Genomic DNA, 24,847 nt, shown 5'->3' with positions numbered 1-24,847 from the left:
GGCCGCAGGAAGGGGGTCGACCCCCGAGTCAGTCCGAGGATGCTCCTCCTCCGAGCTATCCCCCACGGTGGCAATGGCCGTATCGTCGTCCCCTACCTCGTCGCCGGCTTCGTCAAACTCCTCGTCTCCTGCGTCGTAGGCCTCCCCCTCGGACGCAGGGCTAGAGTCCGAAACCTGTTGGACATTGTCGCTTCCGACCTCTTCTTCGAAGATGTCGTCCGGCGGGGGCGCAGACAGTTTGGCCTGGAGTCTCGCAGCCCGACGATTCTTGAGGGTCTTCTTGCACCGGAACTTCGAGCAGGCCATACACCTGGCCTCGTCGTGGTCCGGCGACAGACAAGTGTTGCACACTGGGTGCACGTCGAGGTGCGAGTATTTCGCGTTGCACACCGGGCACCGTTTAAACGGAGTCCGTTCCATGTCTGGAGCGCCGACAGCACGCGGAAGGGCAGCGAGAGTTCGGAGCTGAAGAAAACAGTAAACCCGAACGAAAACGATACCGGCGCCAAGCCTAAAGACCTTTTGGTCTCGATTTAAGAGAGTTAACAACTATCGGTTCCGACAGAGGGAACCGACACACATCCGAACCCAATGGCGGAAAAAAACAATCTGGGGATGGAGGCGATGCCCATGCGCACTGTAGTCCAGGGGAGGAGCCACCTATCTCGTGATACTTCGAAGACTCTTCCAGGACAACAATGTGCAATCATCCGGACCCAACACTAGGCGGCGATCTATGCACAGATATGAAATCAGCAGCCCACATGCCTCGAACAGCAAACTATTGTGCTGTCATTGTGGTAACATCTTGCTGGATCCCTTTTCTCCACTGAGATAGTTTTAAGCATATTTTACCTTTTCAATCAACTGGTTTGCTCTTTTTAAAATCTCGCTTTTATCGCTTATCGTTCTTAATGTGGTATTTTCAAATCAAATGAATTTAAATTTTGCTTGTAAAAATTAGTCTGAATGTTGAATTGTCTCACAATCGTCTCTTGTTGAAAAGGCATGGTACTTCTTTCCTGGCCTGTACTCTAGATCGTCCTCCATCTAACGAGTTGAACGTAGCTGCATCACGTGTCTTAAATTACTATACACCATCTTACCTGGATGTCTTTTTATAGGAAGAACAACACAGAAATAACACTTGTGGAAAGAAGACCCTGCATGTCTATTGCAATATGTGTTTTATGTATCGCTTATTTCTACTTTTTTATTTGTATTCAATTGTTTTCCAGCTTTTATGACACATGTGTTGAAATAAAGCTTATATTGATAGATTGATTGATAAAATGGTGTTGGATTTTTATTGTGTGCTTTGTCTTAATTATTTACGGAATTGTTTTTTTAAATGCTTTACATACCGGTCTTTGAAGTTCAAGCCTGCCTGCTCATAGCCAAGCTACCAAAGGTTGAACATAGAAATAATTATCTAAGACCTATTTTGAGCCCAATCTTGTGTTAATGGTATTATTGCCAGTGGTAGATGCATATTTACCACTATTAATCCCCTTTCCAAATTTCATTCTTAATCCTCTAGGCTGCTAGCTGCTTCTCTGGCCCTGTTGGAAATGCCTCACCCCTAGTCCTCTTGCCAGTGCTGCTAGCTGCTTATTTGATCTCGTCATTAACTCCACCCTGTCTAAATCCTCTAGACAGTGCTGCTACCAGCTTCTGTGGTTTCATCAGTAATTCCTCATTCTAAGTCCACTAGACGGTGCTGCAGCTGCTTCTCTGGTACTAATAGTAATTCACAGAAAACACAACATAGAGAAGGGTCTGAGGGGAAAACTTTAATGACCTGCTTGCATCCTATCCCCCAATCTAACTAGCAAAAACACACAAGGGATAATAGTAATTCCCCCATTCTTAGTCCTCTAGGCAGTGCTGCAGCTGTGTCAGTTCATATGTTCATATATCCTCTACATTCCAAACCAAAACAAATACATAAGACATTGTAATTTACAACACCAATAGCTCTAACTCTGACAAATGGAAGAAATATTGCATTACAAATGCTTGTTATATAAAGGTAGAACACTTCCTTTCCAGGTAGACAGTATAACCACTTGCAGACAACAATATTGAAACACCAGACACAGCAAAAGAGCTCCTGCAGAAACTTCTTGTTTGAGAAGAGATATCAGAGTTCATCCAGGCTCCGCATGAGCACTTGATAAAACCCTCTACGGCCTCCCAAGAAGACAGGCCATATACGTTCGTAGAGGCAGGCTCATCATTCAACTCCAACAGAATCCTACAACTGGCAATGGTGGCTTATAACTGCAAGATAGATCGGGTGACCTTGGCATCAAATTTGGAATCACAGTATTCGGCTAATAAAAACCAAAATGTACGGGAGTCACCTGAAAAGGAGACTTCTCTCAACCATCTATTTCTGGTCCTCCTCTCCCCTAAGTTCCGACACTTTCAATCTAGTACTCACCCGCTTCAACCGATTGATTTCCCTTTGCTTCAGTAATGAAGGCAGCTTGAATTTTTTCCTTACTAAGGAATTAATATCGCGCTTTACCTTTTTTACCTTCCAGAGGATAGCCACAGAGCGTTTAGCATTAGTAATTCTATTTTACTCCCACAAGATCAATACAGGGACAACCGCTTTACAAACCAGAGAATATGATTATCTAGTGAAGTGGCAGAGGACCTACCTAAACTTGATGTTTTTTAACATGAGTGGTCAAATTTAACATATTTGACCAAAATGTACGCTCTTTTGGTTATAAACAATGTCATTTCTAGAATTCCATATCTCAAGCATTTTAAGCTGTAAATCAATAGCCACAGAGAATACTGTGATCCCTTAAATCTTTCCTCATTACTTCAAATTGAGTACAAGCACCAAATATTTCGTAAGATACCACCATATAATCAATTGATTGCCCTCGAGAAGAACGTAAAAGTAAGAGACTGGAGAGTCCTCTGAGAATCTGCCATTCAAAGTAATTAGGTAATTTGATCTCTGGCAATCCAGGAAAAGTAGACCACTCCTATCTGATCTAATATTTCCAGGTAAAATAACCTCTGGAATGCTCTATACCTCATCCAACATTGAGTTTCCAAGGTCAGACAAGACCAGTTCGTGATTTTGGCATAAAAATCTCCAACAATGATCAGCAATGTGCATTCTTCCAAAACACTAATACTGTGCACAAAAGACAACCTAGAATCAACTAAAGAATTAGACGACCTCAAATTAGGGGAAATACAAATTTACAAAAAGAAAGGTTAAATACGGTCCTCCAGTGACATTGCACAGGGCTAACTTTAAGCAGATGCAAAGTTTTGAGGGAACAAACACCTTAGGGTTCCAATTACACTACTGCTGAGTAAAATACCTCCACTGGTGTGACCTTTTACCGAGGGTTTTGCTGCACAAGAAAAACAACATTTTCATATTTTAAATTCAGGACATATCCAAGTTCCCTTTAAGCAAATTATCAATGGACAAAAACGCATTAAAAAGTTTAACTTGGAATTAAACTGTCCCAAGCCCATCATATTCCATGAAATAATTTTACCCAAGCGACTACCTCTGCAGCATTGTAGTGTTTATGTTTCTTTTTGAAGCATTCTAAAAGTGAACAGTAGGCACCCAGGAGCTATTGCAACTATTTCTAGATCCTTCTACTAAATGTAAAAGGCACCTAAAAGATAGAGATCCAGAATGCAGTTCCTCATATTATCGAACACTTATTTTGGGTGATAAACTGCAATTTACTGTTACAAAACTTGTTTGTTTTTGGGTTTGAAATTAGATTTATATAACCAAGCAGTGAGAAAAGAAAGCATCTAGAAGGTCAACATCTACAATCTTAACATATGGTCATAACAGTAATATGTGGATTGAGCCCCACAACAGTCACAAAACAGCGAACGTGTTTTGCAACAACTGTCGATTTTTCAAGGTGCTTCTTAAAATTTTGGAAAGTTAATGTGACAAAAAGACCTGATGAAAATGTTTGAAAAAAATCAGAGATTTGTTAGTGTCTCTCCAGGATATGTTAGAATGAAAACACTGGGTGTCGTGTAGCAGAAACAATTTAGTTCTTATTACATCCTCTCCTTTAAGCAGATAATCTGATTGGAAATCCAAAAGAAATGTACAAAGGAAGGCAGTTATCACAGCATCATTCTGCCCGTTTGTATAAATCTTACTGCTACAAACCTTTTTGAGTTTTGGGATTGTCATAAATTACAGTACAGCTTCCAAAACAAATATGCTGTGTAAAATAAGGAATAATGTGTGCCGGATCTCTATTTGTAGGTGCTTCTAACAAATAGTACATTTATTTTAAAATGTGTTGTTGATAGAGAGGTAACTATCGACTTACTAGCACTTTGCACTGTACTATAAACCCTAAAATTAACTTTCTTTGTACTGGAAACTGATACATTTCCAGTCTGCTGCCTAGGGTGATTAACAAAGTCGGTCACATGGGGAGTAATCTACAGTTAAAAGTATTCATCAGAAAGATGTAGAATCAATTGACTAATAGAACTGCTAGAGGCCACTCCCCCCATTCAGAAAGCACTGCTCCAAGGATGTGTTCTAATTAATTACATCACCATCATGCTGTTGCAAAGGCACAATGTACAACTGTACACAATAAACAAAGAGTAACATTTTGGACAATGAAGGTATACAGATGCCTGAAAGCGTTCCCGAAGGGAATTGAAATTACTTTATAGCTCTTCAAAAAACAAACCGTGGATATCTTCTACTACCCAATAGTACATTAATATGGAACCCAGGACATGTACCCTGAAGCCTTTCCATAATTACAATGTACCTTCGGTGGCTATCTCCCCCCCCCCCCCGCCACTTGCCAAGAAACATTACCCTGGCTGCTGTCCTCTTCAGTGCTGCTGAAGTCATCCTCATAATAAGTGTTGGAGTCAGTTGAGGCGCTAGCATCGCTACTAACAGAGCCCTTCCTCTGCCGCTGAAGAATGCATGCCTGAAGAGAAATAGAATGTCAGCTCAGCAAAAAGGGTATGTATCTCAATAGCATGCATTCCATTCATTCATTGGTCCTTCCTTCCCCACATGCAAGTTAAGATAAATCAGTAGATAAAATGTAAGTAGAGTAACAATTATATGCATTTATTCTACTGTTCATGTGCGAAAGTGCCTCTTGACATGGTTATCACCCCCTTTTTGCCTGGAATGTGACATGGTTTCAATTGTAGTCCACAAGTACCTGCCAAAAAGGTTCCCTGTGCTAGTGCTTCTTCCCTAACACTGTACCAGGACTGGCAACTTCATCTCCCTGTAAATCCCTAGTAAATGGTACCCCTGATAACTAGGGCACGGGAACTGAAGGCCATGTCACTGCCACTTGCTCGCCTTGGTGAAGCGTAAAACAAAGTTGAAATGGCACACTGCATGTATGCCATGCCAACCAGTACTACCTAAGGTATAAGTAAGTCACCTCTCTAGCAGGCCTTAAAAGCCGTAAGACGGTGCACTATATCTCAGATGTGGGCACATCTGTCTGAGCGTATAGCCCCTACAATATTTAAGTCCATTCTGTAGGAAGCGGACTCTGTAAATACTATATCAAAGTAAGGTATGGTGTGCACAGAGGCCAGTGGATCCTCAAAGGCTTACAGAGGTAAAAGTAGATAATACCCTACTCTTTATTTGTGGTAGTGTTGGCGAGCAGTACGGATTTATCAGAGGGCAGTGTTAATCATTTATTGTATACACTCAGGCAAGAAATTATTCCACACACACTCAAAGACTGAACTCAGCCCAATTGGTTTTTTATAGAAATATTTCTTTGTTGTATTTTATTTTTAGAACCAAGCCAGACTTGGCGCAGGTTAGTAAAATAATACTTTTCTCATGCAATACAGTTGAAAGCAGCTGAATGCAGTTAACAGGTAGTTCAAATATTCTGAAACAGTTGAAATTAATTTTTAGTTACTTTGTGAATAATTTTTAAGCTACTTTTCAGATTACTTTATCTACTCTGTGATATGCCTAAATATCACACAAGGACATTTCCTGAATAAAAGGTGAGTAAAACAGTTTTTATCAAAGCACAGTTTCTTAGGTTTCCATACAAAATACCCACAACACTAAGTAGTTTTTCAGAGGAAAACAGCCTATGGAGAATAACCATTTGCAATGCAATAGATCTCGCATTAGGAAAGTTTGAGCTATTGGTATTGTAAATGAACAAAGTTTTATTTATGTTTTGTTTTTGAAAATCGCGAAATAGCTTTGTCATTTAAAATGCCAATAGTTATAACTTACGCAAATGTGACACCTATAGCATTTGTAATGCAATATGTGTTGTATTTGCGTGACTTACATGTATTGATATTACAAATAACAATGGCTTTCAATTTTTTTTCAATAATACTTAAATAAAAGTTATTGTAATTTATAATGGCAATAGCTTAAAGTTTTGTAAATAACTTTTGTGAAGATTATGTTCAGTGTATTTTATTGTGACGAAAATCCAAGAGCAGAAGTGAAATATTAACATCTTTTTGTTACATTTGTAATAAAGCTTGAAACACTGAGAGAACATATTTGAACCAGGTGTTGTTGAATGGTGGCGCTGAGTGATGCTGTGCGTTCAGTGATGCTGTGGTAGCGCATAGTGATGTTGTGGTGCCCCTGAGTGATGCTGTGGTGGTGCGGAGTGATGCTGTATGCTATGTTTTGTTTTCTTATCCTATGTTTTGTTTTGCTATGTTTTGCTATCCTATGCTTTGATTTGTTATGCTATGCTGTGTTTTGTTATGCTAGGTTTTGTTATGCTATGCTATGTTTTGCTATGCTTTGTTATGCTATGCTATGTTTTGTTATGCTATGTTTTGTTATGCTATGCTAGGTTTTGTTATGCTAGGTTTTGTTATGCTATGCTATGTTTTGCTATGCTTTGTTATTCTATGCTATGTTTTGTTATGCTATGCTATGTTTTGTTATGCTATGCTATGTTTTGTTATGCTATGCTATGTTTTGTTATGCTATGTTTTGTTCGGTTTTATTATGCTATGCTTTGTTTTGCTCTGCTTATGTTAACTTGTGCCTCTTAAAACCCAAACAACAGTTCCTCAAGAAAATACCTACTACTACAATGATGTAGCATCTGACTACGTTAATATGACAAGGGACCGAGGAGCTCCAGTAATTTCAAATAATCCTGATGCAATACCAACAATTGACAGAACTGCCTCTGGCTATTTCATCAACTTTGATACGGTTTCTGAGGATCCCAGTGAGCCCGAAACAACACCAGCTAATAAAACTTTCAAGGAAAAAGTAATAGAACTTATTCACCAGCTTGCAAATACATATCTGGTTTCACCAAGGGTTGAATTTTGGATTACGTTAGGTGTACTTTTTCTTCTACTTTGGCTCATTCTTGTTTTAAGTTTGGGAAAGTTGATAGAGGGAAAATATAGTAAAATGGGCACGGCAAGTAAGATCATTAACTTGCTCCTGAAGCCACACAAATCATCTCATCGTGAACAAAGAGACCGGTCATCAGTAAACATCACAGCCGTTCCTCTACCTGATGGTATAGCATGGGACAGAATTGATTATGACATGTATGGTCCGGTCGAGCTGTTGAAGATTCCACACCAATTTAAGGTTTCCTTGAGTTATTTTGTTTCACCCAGTACATTTTCTGATGATTGGGACTTTGAGACTGTTAATAACATGATGACAGATTTAGAAAGGTCAGCAAAATTTACAAAACATCAATACTTAGAAGGTTCATCAGAATATGAACAAATGTACTGTTTTAATATTATGGTCACCATTATTTGCACAAATCTGCAAACCCTAGAAATGTTTTAACTTATAATCAATGAGAACATTGTCCAACACCACCAAAGGGTAGCTCTATAACATTTCATGAAAAATGTCCATACTTCTCAGGCTTTAATGTCACAAATCCAGAAACATTTTACTTTAAAAATGTTAACGGGGGGCGTGGCTAGCAGCCGATCATGGCGGCGGCTTAGCTGAGGAGCTCTAGGAGCGAGGCGATATCCCATAACAATCCGGCACACTAATCCGTCACTAACCACACTCCGAAGGGGCGAACCTGGTCGAGGACCGGGCGGTGCCCAGCGGAGGGAACGTGAAAGCCGGAAGACACCGGGAAACGTAAAATTGGAATCCGGCGAGCCGGGGCCTAGAGGCGGCGGCAAGCAGCGGACCGTCCCTCAGGAGTAATCCGGGTGGAAGAGAGGAGGAGACGGGGCCGGAAGTGGCGCTGAAACCGAAACAAAGAGCAGCGCTGGTTACGGAAGGAGCTAAACCAGCATCGGCCACCGAACAGAGAGTACCGGAGGGAGTGAAGCTACACGGAGACCGGTAGGAGGGCTGGAAGCGGCAATATCTCCAGGGAGAACGGGGGGAGCGAGACGCGACCCACACGGCGAGAGGCTGATACTTGGCAAGAGAGTGCGGCAGCGTTGGGGCCCCCACCCTCCCAATACCTTGGAGGGAGTGCCGGGGAGGTAGGGAGAATCACGAACCAAGACGCACGGGCAGAACAAGGCGGTGGGGGTCTGTCGTATAATTGAGCCCATCAGTGACGGGGCATAACGCCCGAATCGCGTTCGGCCACTAACTGTACCCACTAATAAACTTGACCCCAGGTGGCACGATCTTGAACAGGGACGTCACGCAGGTGAGGAGCTGGAAGGTGCAGGCACGCCCGGGAAGCGTTATAAAGCAGGCGGGTGGCAACGGACTAACTGAACAGAGATCGAACCCGCGATCAGGCCGAGGTCCCGGGACAGTAAGCTCCGCCTGAAGTACAGCAGAATTTCAACTAGTGGGGGGGCCCGGAAGGGAAGCAGAAGGGGAAATAGTGGCCACCATCTTCACCATAGTGACCAGGGCCCTGGGTAGGCAGCTGCTGGGTATCACAAGGACGCTGCCAGTAGCACATCCACGCGCAGACAGTGATCCTGGGGAGGACTGGCGAAGGTGTCGCTGACCCATTACCACCTTGAGGGGAGACACGTTCCTAGAAAGCACGGCGCATATCCCACAGTGCCGTCTCACTCCACGTCTTGCACTGGCGAGAAAAAGCCCTCAAACGACCCGGAGGCTGCGATCGGAGAAGAAAGGAAGCGACTCGCAGGAGGATCCTAGAGACACGGCAACCACACAGCGCGGGTGTGAGGCAGACCCGAGAAAGACTATGGTGGGCAGGGGATCCAAACATAACTCAACGCAGGCCAAGCTAGACAAGTTCGCCTACGACAAAACCAACCCTCCTCAGGCGGAACCTCGTAACTCCACGGGGAAAACGCAGGGAGGGGTGAAAAAGGCAACACTAGAGGATGTGATGCGTGCCCTGACACAGGTGCAAACCACGGTGGGATCTACGGCTACAGAGGTCACCCTGATCAGAGCAGAACTCCAAAAAATGAATGAGAGAGCGAAGCAAGTGGAGGTGGTGACGAAATCCCTGGAGGGAGATGAATCCGAGCTGCAAGTGGCAATGGAGAAGATGGTGGCCGAGAACAAATCCCTCAGAGAAAAGATGAATGACCAGGAAGGGCGCTCGAGGAGAAACAACGTCCGAATACTGGGAATTCCGGAATCAGAAGGCAAAGGGGCAATGGACCTCTACGTGGAAGACCTGATTAAGACACACTTGAACCCCAAGGGCCTCACACTTCTTGGTGGAGAGGGCCCATAGGGTACCCGGTGGGAAGCCAAAACCAGGGGCACCCCCCGAAACCAATCCTGGCGAGACGTTTTAATTTCCGTGACCGGGATACTATTCTACAGGCAGCCAGGGTCTCTCCGGCCATTCAAATTCAGAACTACACGATCGCCTTCTTTCCGGACTACACAGCTGAAGTGGCAGGCAGGAGGAGAACTTTCCTAGATGTTAAGAGGGCGCTACGGACAAAAGAACTGCCCTACTCGATGCTGTTCCCGGCGCGTCTAAGGGTGGTAGCAGAAGACAAGGTCTGGTTTTTTGAAACACAGGAAATGGCCCAGGACTGGTTGGAGGGATGGAGGCCCGCAGGACAAACCTACCGCTCGAATAAAGGCGCTCGAAACCATCGGGAACATAGTCAAGCGGGATCACAAATGTCCGGAAGGGGGGGGAGGGAGTGAATAGGTCACCAACGCCCGAATTCCAGGGAGCAGAAGGAGGAGTGGAATCCTGATTCTTAGGTGTTCGGCCACTATGCTGTAAACTAAAGAACTCTGCAGAACGGACACGCTTGGACACTGGACTGGGGAGCTCAGAGGAGGGCAGGGATGTCGCCTGCTCCGGAGGACCTTCCACCCCAGCACGCAAGTAAACTGTTGAAGGGATGGGTTAGGCACTCTGCTATGTTGGGGAGGCAGGCGGTTGAAGGCCCGTTAAGCAGGGAGGGGGGAGGAGGGGAGGGTTTGTTTAAGTTGCTTAAGTTCCACGAATAAGGTCAAATTACGTAATAGGACACGGGGACGGTTTCGACCGAGCACTTGACGGATACACCCCAGAAATGAGATCCAACTTACAATGTCGCACATGAGCCGGACAATGCAAGACACTCAAGTAAAGACACCTGAGGAGGGGCTGCTGAGATCGCTAGTGGTGCCTCTCCGGCTCATGTCATGAAATGTGAGGGGATTAGGAGATATGATAAAGAGAGGGCTGGTGATTAACGCAGTGAGAAGGCAGAGACCGGATCTGGTACTCCTCCAGGAGACACATCTCACCGGGAGTACAACCAAGGCTCTTGACAGAAAAGGCTACAAAATGGCGGTACATTCAGAGTTTACCACTGGTTCTAGGGGCACGGGCATATTAATTAGGAAATCAGCACATTTCATCACGCTAAGCACTAAGTTGGACGCGCAGGGTTGTTTCGCAGCAATACAGGGGCGGTGTGAGGGGAGGCTCCTAAATGTAGTATCCGTGTATATCCCCCCGGCACTGCACTCAGTCACGTTTCCGGCACTGGGTACATTTTTACTGGACCTACCCGAGGGTGACATGATAATAGGAGGGGACTTTAATGCAGCAGTAGACTCCCTAGTGGATAGGTTCCCAGAGGTGACCCAAGCGGGGGGCACTTCACGGATGCAGAGATTCTTGACCACAATGGGGCTAATCGACATATGGCGATACACACACCCTGCCACGAGGCAATACACCTACCACTCCACGGCACACAATAGCCTGTCACGGATCGACTATTTTTTAGCGCACGGAGATGGGATACAATACGTGGAAACTGTTGATATACACCCTAGGGGGAATATCAGACCACTCCCCGGTTACACTCACATTATCTACACAATAGAAATCACGTAGAAGGATCTACCCAATACACACATCATATCTCAAGGTTACTAAGGTGCGTAAGGCACTCAAGACGACTACGTCACACTATTTTGCGGAGAACACTGAGTCAGTACAGTCCCCCGCTATTCTGTGTGAGGCATACAAAGCGGTGCTGAGAGGTCAGGTTATAACATCCATAGCGGGTCATAAACGAGAGAGACAGCGCGAATTGTCCAAGTTGGAACTGGCCCTGCACGCCACAACTAGGACGCATGAAACGAGCCCTACACCGGAAACATCTCATGCTCCTAAAGCAACAGCAGTATAGGGAACATGTATAGCAACAGACAATGACCCAGACAACGGAGACGGCCCACAGAATATATGACATAGGGGATAAGGCAGGGAAACTGTTGGCCTGGCTAGACAAGAGGGGGGGTGGCGCCAGGGGAATACAGCGCATTTGCGACACACGGGGACAGGTGCACACAAGCCCCGAGGGGATAGTGGAGACCCTAGCTGAGCATTTTGAGGGAGTATACACACCAGGCACTGAGGTGACAGCAGAAATGGCAAGCGCAGCGCTGGAACACATCCCACATCAGACACTTACGCCGGAAGCGGCGACGGAGCTAGAGGCGGACATCACAGAGGAGGAAATACAAAGGGCGATTCATGCTATCAAGCCGGGAAAGGCATCAGGACCAAATGGTATCCAGATAGAATGGTATCAGACCGCATCAGAGAGCCTCAGTGGACCACTGTTGGCTATGTACACAGACAGCCTGGATAGGGCCGAACTACCGTTGGACCAACGGACAGCGACCATCGTCGCCATCCCCAAACCTGGGAAAAAGCCGGAAGAGTGCACATCATACCGCCCTATCTCCCTTCTCAATGCGGAGGTTAAAATCATGGCTGAACTCCTTGCCACCCGGCTGATGGCTCATCTCCCGCAACTCATACACCCCGATCAGTCAGGCTTTATGCCACATAGGAATACTGCCCTCAACCTGCGCAGGGTACACAGTGTGATTGCTCGAGCGGACACATTATCGGAAAACGCAGTTATACTGGCGCAGTGTGTAAATCTACCCCATGAAAGGTGGCTGCCCTATGAATGAGTTGAGTAAACCCTATAGTGTCATCTGGAGGAGATGGCCGAGAAGGGTATGTGTCATCTTGTGGCAGATCTGGGGCATCTGGCGCGTTAATCTTCCCAGGGATCATCTATTGGGCCAGGAATATTGTCTAGGTCATCTGTGTCATCTATGAGTTGCTCATTTTCTACCCCCTCTGAATAATTAGCCTCCTCCTCATCATCATCCTCTGCTGGTGAAGTGCCATGTGTGATGGATGGTGAGCGTGCAGGGAAAAGGTCTAGTGGTATCTCTGGCAGTGGTGAAAGAATTCTTATGAGGGAAGTTTGAGCATGCTTTTTGAGAGGAACTGGAGGTCTTTTGGGAGGCTCCAGCTTCCTTTTTTCAGGCACTGTAATTATATGTCCAGTTTTTGGATAAATAAGAAGAGTATTTTGTTTTGGATCTGGGCGGAAAAGCTCCTCTGGGGAACTATCCTTTTTCGGCACCGACTTGTCTTGTTTGGGGCAGAGTTGCTTAGAAGGTCTTGCAGTATCTATTACAGTCTTTGGAGCAGATTTTGGTTTCGGTTCCGAAGACTTGTGGTCAGAATCTTTCTTGGTGTTGTGTCTCTTGTTCGGATCGGATGTTTTAGGATCCGGAATTATTGGTTCCGAAGCACGTTTCAGGTCGACAACTTTAGGTGCCTAAGTGTTTTGGTGCCGAAGTGGACTTTGAGTCGACTTGTTTCGGTACCGGAGTTGGCTTCGGTTCAACGGTTTTGGGAACTGTTTTAGGTGCAGAGCTTGTATTCGGCTCGACCGGTTTCGGTACCGAGGGTTGCTTCGGTGCCGGAGTTAGTTTTGGTTTAAGGACCTTCTGCTTGTCAGGACTGGCTGGCTGACTCGAGCCCGAGTCGACTAGAGTCTTTTCAGGATTCTTCGTTGCCGAGCTGGAAGGCGGGGCGTCGGATGGTTGTGGTCGGTGTGCACCTGGACCCGAAGGTGGAAGTGGAACCGAAGCCTGGCCCTGTATGGGGGTGTGAACAGGGTCGATGCTTGTACTCACGACCTGTTGACCAGCTGGAAGAAGATAGTCATCTTCTGATTGTCCCTCGGCTCCGGAAGCTGAATCATCTGCTTCAGAAACTACGTCGTCCTGCTGTTGTTCCTCGGACTCTAGATCGATAAGAGCCTTGTCTGGTGTTGATGAAGACTGCGCCATGAATCTTCGAGCTCGACGGTCTCTGATAGTTTTCTTGGACCGGAAAGAAGCGCAGGCCTGGCAATCTCGACTCTTGTGCTCTGGGGACAAACACAGATTACACACCTCATGTAGATCAGTGTGGGGAAATTTGTGTCCACACTGAAATCACTTCTTGAAGGGTGTTCTTTCCATGAGCCAAAGGCCCAATGGCGCAGTTGGGCCCGATGGCCCTGACGAGCGCTGGAATCGAGAAGTGAAAACCTTTCTTCGACGTGGGTAACAGGAAATCACGATCGAAGACGATACCGATGGTATGATGGATGACTGGAAGTTGAAAGAAGATCGGTAACGGGACCGAACGACAAACACATCCGAGCCCGATAGCGGAAAAAAACAATCTGAAGATGGAGTTGATGCCCATGCGCATACGCTCTACAGGAGGAGTCATCTACCAAACAAAGACTCTTCCAAGACGACAACAAAGTGTACTCATCCGGACCCACCACCAGATGGCGATCTATGCACTAGTGTGTGACCTGCAGCCCATATGCCTCAAACAGTCTATTGCTTATTAAAAGTATTCAACTATAACATCTCATTCTGAGAAAGTATTTTTATACCTACTTGTGGTTCTAAAATAAAACAATATATTTTTATATTCAAAACAATTGGTCTAGAGTTCAGTTCTTGAGTGTGTGAGACCATTTGCTGACTGAGTGTGTAAAACAAATGCTTTACACGGTCCTCTGATATTGCCTTACTGCTCGACCAAGCAACCACTATAGAGAATAAGGTTGTATCTAACTTTAACCTCTGCCAACCCTCTGGGGACTGTGGACTCTGTACCTTACTTTGGTGCAGAATATACAGAGCCACTTTCTTACACCAGGTACTTACCTGTTGCCCGATAGCCACATTTTCTCCATAGGAATGAATTGACTATTTCTCCTTGAAAATTGTTTTAAGTGTGGAGTTGGCTTTGTATGAGAACTTTAAAAACTGCACTTAACTAAAAACTTCTTTACTTACCTTTTCTCTAGGAAATGTCCCAGTGTGATATCTAGGCATATCACACTGAGTAGAAAAAGTAATCCTTAAAGTAATCTGAAGAGTAATCAAAAGTAATCTACCCATAATTTCCACTGTACTGAAAAGATTTACAAGCCTGTAACAGACATTTTCATTCAGCTTGCTTGTATTGTTCAACCTGCCTTGAAAAGTACAATTTTACGTTTACCTGTACCAGGCTTGCTTGGTTCTAGAAAATAAATATAACTAAATAATATTTTTTATAAAACAAATTGGTCTGAGTTCAGTCTTTGAGTGTGTGACATTTCTTGCCTGAGTGTGTACAACAAATGCTTAACACTACCATCTGAAAAAGCATTACTGCTCGCCCACACTATCACCAATAGAGAGTAAGGTGCCATCTAGTTTTAACTCCTCCTACCTTGGGGGTTCCACTGGCCTCTGTGCACACTATACATAATTTTGGTATAGTATATACAGAACTAGCTTCCTAGACCAAGCCAGTCATCTTCAGTCTTCTCTGCGGGGATATCTTCTTTCTCCTTAGGTCATTGCAGATTTCGTTTCCAGGACGGGGGAGGCACCTAAATACTAAATTTAGGGGCGTTTTAGGGGAGTAGCAGGTAGGGCCAATGGGCACCTTAACCTCAATTATGCGACCCTCCTGAGGGAGGAGGCATATACCTAGCCTTGATTGGAGGGGGGGTCTCCCAATCATCAAGATGGCGGGGACTGAAAGATGTGCTTCACCTCAATCTTAGTGGTGGGGTGGGCAGAGGTGGGCACACCTCCATTTTTTCTAGGCTTTCCTGTCGGTTTTGCCACCCAAAGTGGGGGTGTAAACTTAGGGCTGCCATCTGCTGATAGCAGCAGAAGCTAGGGGTCGCATTACAAATGCGGCAGGCCGTTGAAGATTCACCTTAGAGCACTGGACCATCCTAGTGGAAGCGGTGTGACACATCTTGCCAGGATGAGCATGGTTTCTGGTCCCAGGTGAACAGAGGTTCTCCACTCAGGGGTCCAGAAGTCTGTGTATGTGTGTCTGTGTGGCAGGCTGTTTAAAGTCAGTTGATGCCCACACCAGAGTCGGTAGGTTTTTAGGGGGCACTTCTGAGGGACCCTCTAAGTACATGTTTTAATACATTTCATACTGGCATCAGTGTGGATTTATTACAAGGAGCTGTTTGGTACCAAACACTCCTGGTTACAGTGAAGCCATCATGGTGCTGGGGAACTCGAGTTGTCGAGTTTCCAGCCCATGTACTTCTTATGGATTACCTGACACTTGCAATACTTAAGAATGGACTTAAGTACTGTATGGGCATATCTACTCATGCAGATATGCAGTCACCTGTGGTATAGCGCACCCTGCCTAGGGCTGCAAGGCCTGCTAGAGGGGTGACTTACCTATACTTACAGGCAGTGCATTGACGACTGTTTTTCACCTCAAAAGGGCATGCAAGCTGCAAGGGCAGTGGCATGGTCCTAGTGAAGGGGTTTCCAGTGGACCCTCTTCAGCTCCAAGGCCATAGATACTCAGGGTACCATTCACTAGTAACTTACAGGGGGCAGTAGTACCAATTGTGGGTATGTTTAGGGAAAAAGCACTGACACAGTGGTCCTGGTTGGCAGGAACCCTGTGCGCAAAAATCGAAATTAAGCAAAACGTGGGGCCTAACCTTGTCAAAAGAGGCACTTTCTCATACTCATGTATTTTGCATTTCATTGTTTTGGTGTTATTTAAATGATTTACATATTGAGGTCGCACAATCACACCATATAATAAACCCCCATTTCCTCTTATGTTCCAACGACAGGAGTATATTGTTTCTGCTGAGGGCCACCAAAAGGACATCACCCCCTCCTGAGAAAGAGCAAAGGTGTTCAGCTGTCACCGCTCAACATACACGCATGAAGGTGGAGGTTGCAAAGGCTGGGGTGGAGAACCTGACCGTTCTGCAGCAACAGTAAATCCTCCCAGATGGGCAGCATGATTGAAGGGCAGATGCTCAAGCCCAGGAGTTCTGAATACCATACTCTCTGTGCCCAGTCCAGAGTCACTAGAATGACATGGGCCCTGTCTGTCTAGATCTTCTTGAGAACTTGGGGTAGAAGTGGTATCGGCAGAAAGGCATACAGGATTCCGTGGTTCCCCTAGAGGAGGAATACATTTCCAAGAAAGAGACGCCTTGGAAACTTCAAGTGCAGAAAAATGGACATTGCACGCTCTTGGTGCTAGCAAACATGGATGATGGACTGTAGAAAAACTTTCAGAACTAAGCAGGTGACCCTCAGCATCAGCAGACTGATATGGAGCTGGTACTCTACTGGAGACCAGAGGCCTGGGATGTCCACCTCTCCCAAATGGCCACCCCATCCTAGAAGCAATGCATCAGCCACCACTGTCAGCTCTGGGTGGGAGAGGGGTCTGCTGCTGACCCAAGTACAGTCCAGTAGCCACCACTTTAGATCTTTTGCAGACTCCTTTAAATTCTGGACGTGGGCTCTTGATGTTGGGCCACTGAGACTACAGATCCCACTGTAGAGACCGCATATGCCACCTAGCTTACTCGACCAGCAGGATACAGGAGGCCATTAATCGCAGCATCTCAGACGCACGAATCAACCTCATTAAAATCCAGGACCGAGCTGAAAGATCAGTGTCATAGCCTGAATGTCCTGGACTCTTTCCAGGGGAAAAGTACGAACCCGAACTGTGTCTAGAATGGCTCCAATGAAAGGGACATTCTGAGAAGGGGTCAGGTGTGATTTTGGCACATTTATAGTGAACTCCAAAGGGGACAGGAGGTTCACCGTAGTCTGGAGGTGGTTGAACACAGCCTAGGGCAAGCCTGGCTTCAACAGGCAGTCATCATGGTAGGAGAAAACTGGCACCCTTGACCTACTAAGATGTTCTGTCACTACTGCCAACGCCCAAGGGCAGCTGGTGAGACCACAGGAGAGCAGAGGGAGCTGGAAATGCTCCTCCTCCCACGAACTGTATGCAAACCCAATGGACCGGCAAGACAGGAATATGGAAATAGGGCTCCTTCAGGTACATCGCCACCATACATTCTCCATGGTATAGGGTAGACACGACCTGGGCCAGGGTGAGTATCTTGAGTTTCTCCTTTCAAAGGAAGCAATTGAGAACCCAAAAAGAAAGAGTCCCCTTCGCTAGGATGCCACAAACCTGCACACCCCTGCCCTTGGGCTTCATCACCACCACCATCACTGTTACCATCAGCACTATTACTACCACCCCCATTATAACCATTACCACCACCTCCATCACAACTATTACCAGAGAACACACCCACCCTCAAATGTCACCACATCTACCATCATACTTTGACACTATCATCCTCATGTTGAAAACACCTTAATTCAACAATATATTGCCATTATATGCCCACACAACCACCAGCATACGATGGCACAATCATGTTGATAAAACCATCTTTCCTCTATAAAACCAAGATCACACAATGACATAACAAACATCTTATGTCACACACACACAATCAACCCTCCAGACGTCTATCATAGACCAACACACACAACACGATACAGAGTTTCAATCATATAGCCATACAACCAACAGCATAAGCCCACACGCCTACTATCATACATCAACACAGGTGGGAGAATAGTAAAACTAAGTACCTTAACCTTGCAATTGTTTTGTGTTGTATCCACTTTTCCAACTGTAACATTGTTTCAACTAATATTTTTAGTAAATATATACTTGGATAAAATGTCTGGGTGATTTTACATTGTTTTTATCAACTGTTTCACCAACTATCTATTCACATATGGTTTCACATATGGTAAACAAAACCTGAACATTGGAATTACAATCAGTGACCATTGTTCGCTTCATCTTATAGACAGCCAATTCAACAATCTCGCCCTTCTACAGGCAACATTTTTTTTGACACAGCTGTGTGGGTATTTTAGAATTCCAAACTTTTAACTAGATAATTACTGTTCTTGGTTTTTTCCACAAGCGTTTTTCAAGCTTCCTGCCATTCAATAAACAAAATATAAAAATACATAACTAGTAGCACATGTACTATGACCTATGGTAATCTATCAGAGTTATGGTGACATTTACTAACTGAACTGCATTCAGCCTTGTGGTTTATGATGCCAACAGAACTCTTCAATGGTAGTGTAGGGCCACATTACACGATTACTTGTGAATTACATAAATACAGATGGCAGGGAATACATATTCAAAGTCCTGGTAGTAATTTGTTTAAGGCTGGAGTTTTTAGTGAACAGCACAGAAGAAATTAACCATACTGGTTATCTACTAATCAGAATGAGATTCCGGGAATTTTGCTACCTGAGTCAAGCAAAGTTTTGGATCCTAGTGTCTGATTTCGGCATTAAGAATTACGTAGAAAATACATCAAGTAGTACCAGCAAGTCTTACCTTCCTATAGGATGTGGACAGGAGAGTTAGAAGAAGGTTAGTAATAGGCACAGAATCAATGAGGCGTTGTATTCGTTGAATGGATGTACTCTGTGCCATGATGCTGAGCTCTGCAGGGGGTCCATCCGTCTCCCAACCCTAGATACAAGGAATAATAGCAGAGGCCATTATACTGACCAATCTGTAAAGTCAAAGAACAACCTTGTGACACAACAGTAACCACTCACCTTATGTCGAGCTTCAACTTGCAGGTCTTGAAAGAGTGATGTGAGCAGTTTAATGGCATGATTTGCAAGCACCACAGACAGCACTCCAAAGCCCTGGTGTCTAAACAGAAAAAGGTTTTAAAAGAGGCAAGCATTAACCTTTAAGAACCATCACCACCTTGTTGAGACTCCTGTAAATAAACCACAAAATCCCAAAAATACACAACTTCTGTAAACAATCCAGTAGCATAGTGTGATGTCAGTACAAAACATACATGCACACTAGAATACACACCTATGAAACATAAAATACCAATTCCACCTCAAACATCGTTCACCAATCTTTGAAACACACTCTTGAAATGTGCTCTGATAGAGGTTGCAAGAAATACAAGTAAAACAGGTCTCACCTGTTGGCTTAGCTAATGTAGAACTACTACCTTCGGAAATGATTTTTTGAGAATGCTGTTCAGCATCAGAAAAAAAAAAAAAAATTGCAATCTTAAATTGCATCACAAAAAAGTGCTTTGACATGTATGCCCGAAACGAGTGGTGGTGCATGCATACATGAGCCACCGTTCTACAGCAGCCATAGCATGATGGCAGGCTTTGAAAAGCTCTATAGGTGTAGTCACTTGAATAGCCTACTCGACCTAACTGCAATGCACTTAACCAATAAACTGGTCTTAAATTGTGTGAACTAGGCAAATATTTTATTTTACAGAGCCACCTTTCTTCATTATCACATTTGAGAGCACATTCAAATGAGAGTTCAGCATTTCTGAGGTATAAAAAAAAGGTTTTGCTTGATTAAATAGACTAAATGTTTGCCCCATCTATATAAATAAAAATGTAAATGTTTGTTTGTTCAAAATCATAAATCTCGGAAAGTTCTTCACCGATTGCTTTGAAATTTTGACGTTTGATTCAAATACGCGTGTGTTTTTATATACACAACGTTAGATTCGAAAAAGCGCGTGCCAATACACGTGTGTTTTTAATCGAAAGCCAGAACAGACACATAAAAATGTCAATGTTCGTTTGTTCAAAATCTTTAGTCTCCGAAAGTTTTTTACCGATTGCTTTGATATTTTTACACAACGTTGGATTTGATTAAGCCCGAGTTTATATATACACAACGTTGGATTCGAATACGCGTGTGTCCAATACGTGCGTGTTTTTAACCGAAAGGCCGAACAGACCCTACCGATTTAGTTGCTGCGCAACAACTACAAGGAACGCATAGAGAGAATAGTCTACATATATTAGGATGGACAGTTGGTGTCAGGATGGCAGACCAGGAAGTGGGTGGAGGAGTTGGTTCACTTCGCAACATTAAGAAGGGACGCATATAGAGGGAGGAGCTTAGCGCGCATCCAAGATGGTCACGTGAGCTGTGAGCTCCCGAAACCCTCACCGCCTCCACAGTCTATCCTGGCGCACATCTTGTATCTAACAACGGGTTCTAACAGCTATGACTCTCCTGATCTGAAAGGCCTTTTCAGATTTTAATTCTGATGCCGGATGCCCGAATTACTCCTTCCTAAATCCTGGCGGCCTACACCGTGGCTCATCCCGGGACTTGGGCATCTGGAGCACCCCGAAAGTAGTTTAACAACAACGGCCTGTGTTAGGGGACGGCTACCTGGGGTCTACTTTCGGTTTCGTTTTCTCTGGCTACAAAGATTAGAGGTGGCTGCCTAGTGATAGAGCTGGCCTGTGAGCGCAGTCACCGACGCCCTGCATTTCAATCTCTCGTGGTTTTCCTTGGGGGGAGCCATTTACACCAGGTCCCGAAAGCCCCCGAGGGGCGCGCAACCCACCAAGGCGGCCAAGTCTGAGAGTGACAAGCGGTCCCTCAAGAATGTGACTCGCGGTGGCATGAATCAGACCACCATTATGGACAGATTTGCGCGCAATAAGGGCTCGCCCAGCGGGACTGGTAAAACCCCGGAGGACCTTGGTGGTGGCCCCCCGGATTCGGAGGAGCCAACGCTTCGAGATGTGATGGGCGCAATCGCTAGCATACAATCGTCGATGGGCCAACTATACGAAACCTTGGCAGCCAAGATCGACGCAGTGGATGTGGGCCTGATCAGGGCAGACTTGGCCAAAACCAACGAGAGAGTCAAGTCGTTGGATGTCAAGACAGCCAGTCTCACCACTGATGTCTCCGAACTCCAGACTGAGATCCGGACTCTTCGGACCTCGAGTGACCAGTTTGCCCGCCGGCTTGAAGATTTCGAAAGTCGCGCTAGGCGCAATAATGTTCGCATAGTCGGAGTTCCGGAGTCCTCAGCCGATCAATCGACGGACTTGCTCGTTGAGGATCTGATCGTCAACCACCTCGCCCCTAAGGGCCTGAGTAACCTTTTTGCAGTGGAGCGCGCCCACAGAACTCCGGGCGGCAGACGCAAGCAGGGGACGGCCCCGCGACCCATCATTGCGCGGATCTTTAACTTCAGAGACAGGGACGCCATTTTGCAGGCTTCGAGGACCAGCGGCCCCACTAGGTTCGAGAATGCATCCATCAACTTTTACCCTGATTTTACCCCTTCGGTGCAGAAGCAGAGACTGAGATTTACTGGGGTGAAGCGGAGATTAAGAGACCTAGGCATTAAGTATGCTATGCTTTTCCCCGCCTGATTGCGCATTGAACATAATGAGTGGGTACTTTTCTTTGATATGCCAGAGGTGGTCAGTGACTGGTTGGACATTATCTATGCCACGGGACAATGCGGAACAATCCAGAGGCGCTGAAGGCAGCCGACGGGATCAGGAGGAGTAGAGGCGCCGGTGTGTGCTACCATCGTACTGTTTTGCGGTGGAATGTTATCCTTTTTTTGGTCGATGACTTTCTTCAAGACAAGCCCTGGGGCGGCGGGGAGCTCGGGGACTCTTCCTCCTCTGGGGGTTTTTTCCTTTTCTACTTGTAGTTTAGTCTTTTTGGGGTAGGGCGACAGGCACACTGCTGAATGGGGTGGTTTTCTGATTTCTCGCAGGGGTGCAGGGTGGGGGGTTGTTGTTCTGGTATCCTGGGGGAGGGGGGATGGGTCTTTTTTTTTGTTTGCATTGTTCTTGAGGCTACGTATTGCTGCTTATTCTGTGTTTGGGGGACCAGACTACTCACTTTCGGGGTAGGGGGTTGAGAATCTTGAGTTGGAATGTCAACGGCTTGGGGGACAAAATAAAACGGGGAATTGTACTCCAATATGTGAAGCGCCATTCTCCCGACATTGTATTACTGCAAGAAATGCATCTGGTGGGGAACACGTTCCATGCAATGAACCGGAGGGGCTATCGGTAGGTGGCACACTCGGGATTCACTTCGGACTCTAGAGGGGCTGGTGTTATGATCCGTAGTTACCTTCCCTTGGAAATTGATGAAACGATATTAGATGACAGGGGCAGGTATGCAGCGATCATTGGTAGGTGGGAGGGGAGAACGCTTGCCATCCTCTCGGTGTATGTCCCCTCGGGTTTACAGGCCACCACCTTTGTCGACCTGGGGAGAACTTGGTATTGAGGCTTCCTGAGGGGCTTCTGGTGGTTGGAGGGGACTTCAACTCGGTGGTTGATGGTCTGGAAGATCGACATCATCCCAGGGCTCTTACACCATCGCAGTCCAGCCTTAGTGGTTTCTTGGAAACGTTTGGTATGGTGGATTGTTGGCGGATGCTTCACCCAGGGCAGGCCCAATATACTTTCCACTCCGGGGCCCATGGGAGGTTAGCCAGACTTGACTATTTCCTTGTGCCCGCGGCCCAGGCCACGTCGATGCGAGAGACCAGACATTTGCCTAGAGGCATTTCGGATCACTCCCCGCAATGGACCCATATAGATCTCCATTTAGACGCAGGGGGCCCGGTCGCCCCAATTAATCCCTGGCATCTCCGTGTTCCAGAGACTAGGGCTGGGGTGCTTAAAGCCATAGATCACTACTTTGCTGACAATGTGGGATCCGTGTCATCGTCTGTGTCCCTATGGGAAGCTTTTAAAACTGTGATACGGGGTCAGACACTGTCTCTGGTCGCCAGCTCTAAGAAGCGCCACAATGGGGAGGTTGAACAGCTGGAGTCTGATATAGTGGCTTTGGAGAGGGACCTTGAGGGTGGGGTCACGCGTGAAAAAGTGCATGTTCTGCAACTGAAGCAGTCTAATTATAAAGCCTTGGTTACGAATGCCGCGAAAGCTATGAGTCGAGAACAACAGGGCCGTTTGTATGCACAAGTTACTACTTGTGTAACGATATATCTGTAAGAGACATTAGTTAGTGATAGATTCCTTACCTTAGAATATCCCCAGGCGTCAGACTGGATCCGGAAACTTTTGTGTAGCAGTACCCTTGCGCGTCGGTAGGAGTCGTCTGCGGCTCCGCGTCCGTCGTCGGCGTCGTGGGCGCCGTGATGACGTCGTCTGAGTACTTAGACGCCGCCTCCGCGTGCTGACGTCAGTTGTTAGCCACAGCTTTTCCGCGCCAGAAGCGCAGAGCCATGACAAAAACCAACACTGGTGCCATGAAACTAGGGCCCTGAAAGGGGGTGACCTTAACTCTAGATATCGGTTCGCAGAACGGGGAGGATGGTTGGGTCGGTAAGGAATCTATCACTAACTAATGTCTCTTACAGATATATCGTTACACAAGTAGTAACTTGTGCATCTGAAAGAGACACGTTAGTGATAGATTCCTTACCTTAGAATAGATACCCCAGCAATACCATCCCCGTGGTGGTGGGTCTGCGAAACAATCACACCAGAAAGTCCTGGAGGACGGAACGGCCAAACTAGCCGTCCCTCCGGACTTGACTGTCCAGGCAATAGTGTCTTGCAAACGTGTGCAGCGAGGCCAACGTAGCTGCCTGGCAAATGTCCTGCAAGGTCACACCTCGGCCCAAGGCAGTTGTAGTAGCCGTGGCTCAAGTGGAATGAGCCCTCAGCCCAACAGGGGGTTCCTTCTTAGCCAAGGAGTAACACGCCTGGATGCACAAGATGATCCACCGCGAGAGGGTCCACTTGTGCACCGCTTTCCCTTTCTTAGCGCCCGCGAACCCAACAAAGAGTTGATCATCCACCCGAAACTGTTGTGTGCGATTCAAGTAAAATGAGAGCGCACGTTTTGGTTCCAGACGGTGGAGCCTCTCCTCCTCTCTCGAGGGGTGCGGAGGCGGAAAGAAGGTGGGCAACGTGATAGATTGCCCAATGTGGAAGGCCGTGACTACCTTGGGTAGGAAGGAGGGCCTCGTCTGTAATACAACCTTGTCCGGATGGACTGAAAGGAAAGGAGGTTTACAAGACAGAGCCTGGAGCTCACTCACTCTCCTGGCAGAGGTGATGGCTACCAGGAAGGCAGTCTTCAAGGAAAAAAGGCGAAGAGGACAGTTGTGAAGTGGCTCAAAGGGAGCGCACATCAGAAACGTAAGAACCAGGTTCAAGTCCCACTGAGGCATCACGAAGGGAACAGGAGGAAAGGTATGAGTGATGCCCTTCAGGAATCGATTAACGATAGGGGACTTGAACAAAGAAGGTTGGTCAGGCAGCCTCAGAAAGGCTGAAGGAGCTGAAAGATAGCCCTTGACAGTGCCCAGAGCA

General features: G+C 46.0%; 1 protein-coding gene across 1 annotated transcript in view; it reads right to left on the bottom strand.

Annotated features, from left to right (window-relative positions):
* Window positions 1-24,847, bottom strand: part of LOC147710842 (E3 ubiquitin-protein ligase UBR4-like) — a 288,585-nt gene that overhangs the window by 112,327 nt on the left and 151,411 nt on the right. Inside the window, exons 12-14 of the mRNA XM_086921578.1 lie at window positions 19,280-19,379; window positions 19,053-19,190; window positions 4,862-4,979 (exon numbers count right to left, since the gene is read on the bottom strand). Of these exons, the coding sequence (XP_086777704.1) occupies window positions 4,862-4,979; window positions 19,053-19,190; window positions 19,280-19,379 (356 nt within the window). The remainder of the gene's footprint in view (window positions 1-4,861; window positions 4,980-19,052; window positions 19,191-19,279; window positions 19,380-24,847) is intronic.

The sequence above is a fragment of the Lissotriton vulgaris genome, chromosome 5 (genome assembly GCF_964263255.1).
Source record: "Lissotriton vulgaris chromosome 5, aLisVul1.2, whole genome shotgun sequence".
NCBI lineage: Eukaryota > Metazoa > Chordata > Amphibia > Caudata > Salamandridae > Lissotriton > Lissotriton vulgaris.
This window is presented reverse-complemented; position numbering and strand designations above follow the sequence as displayed.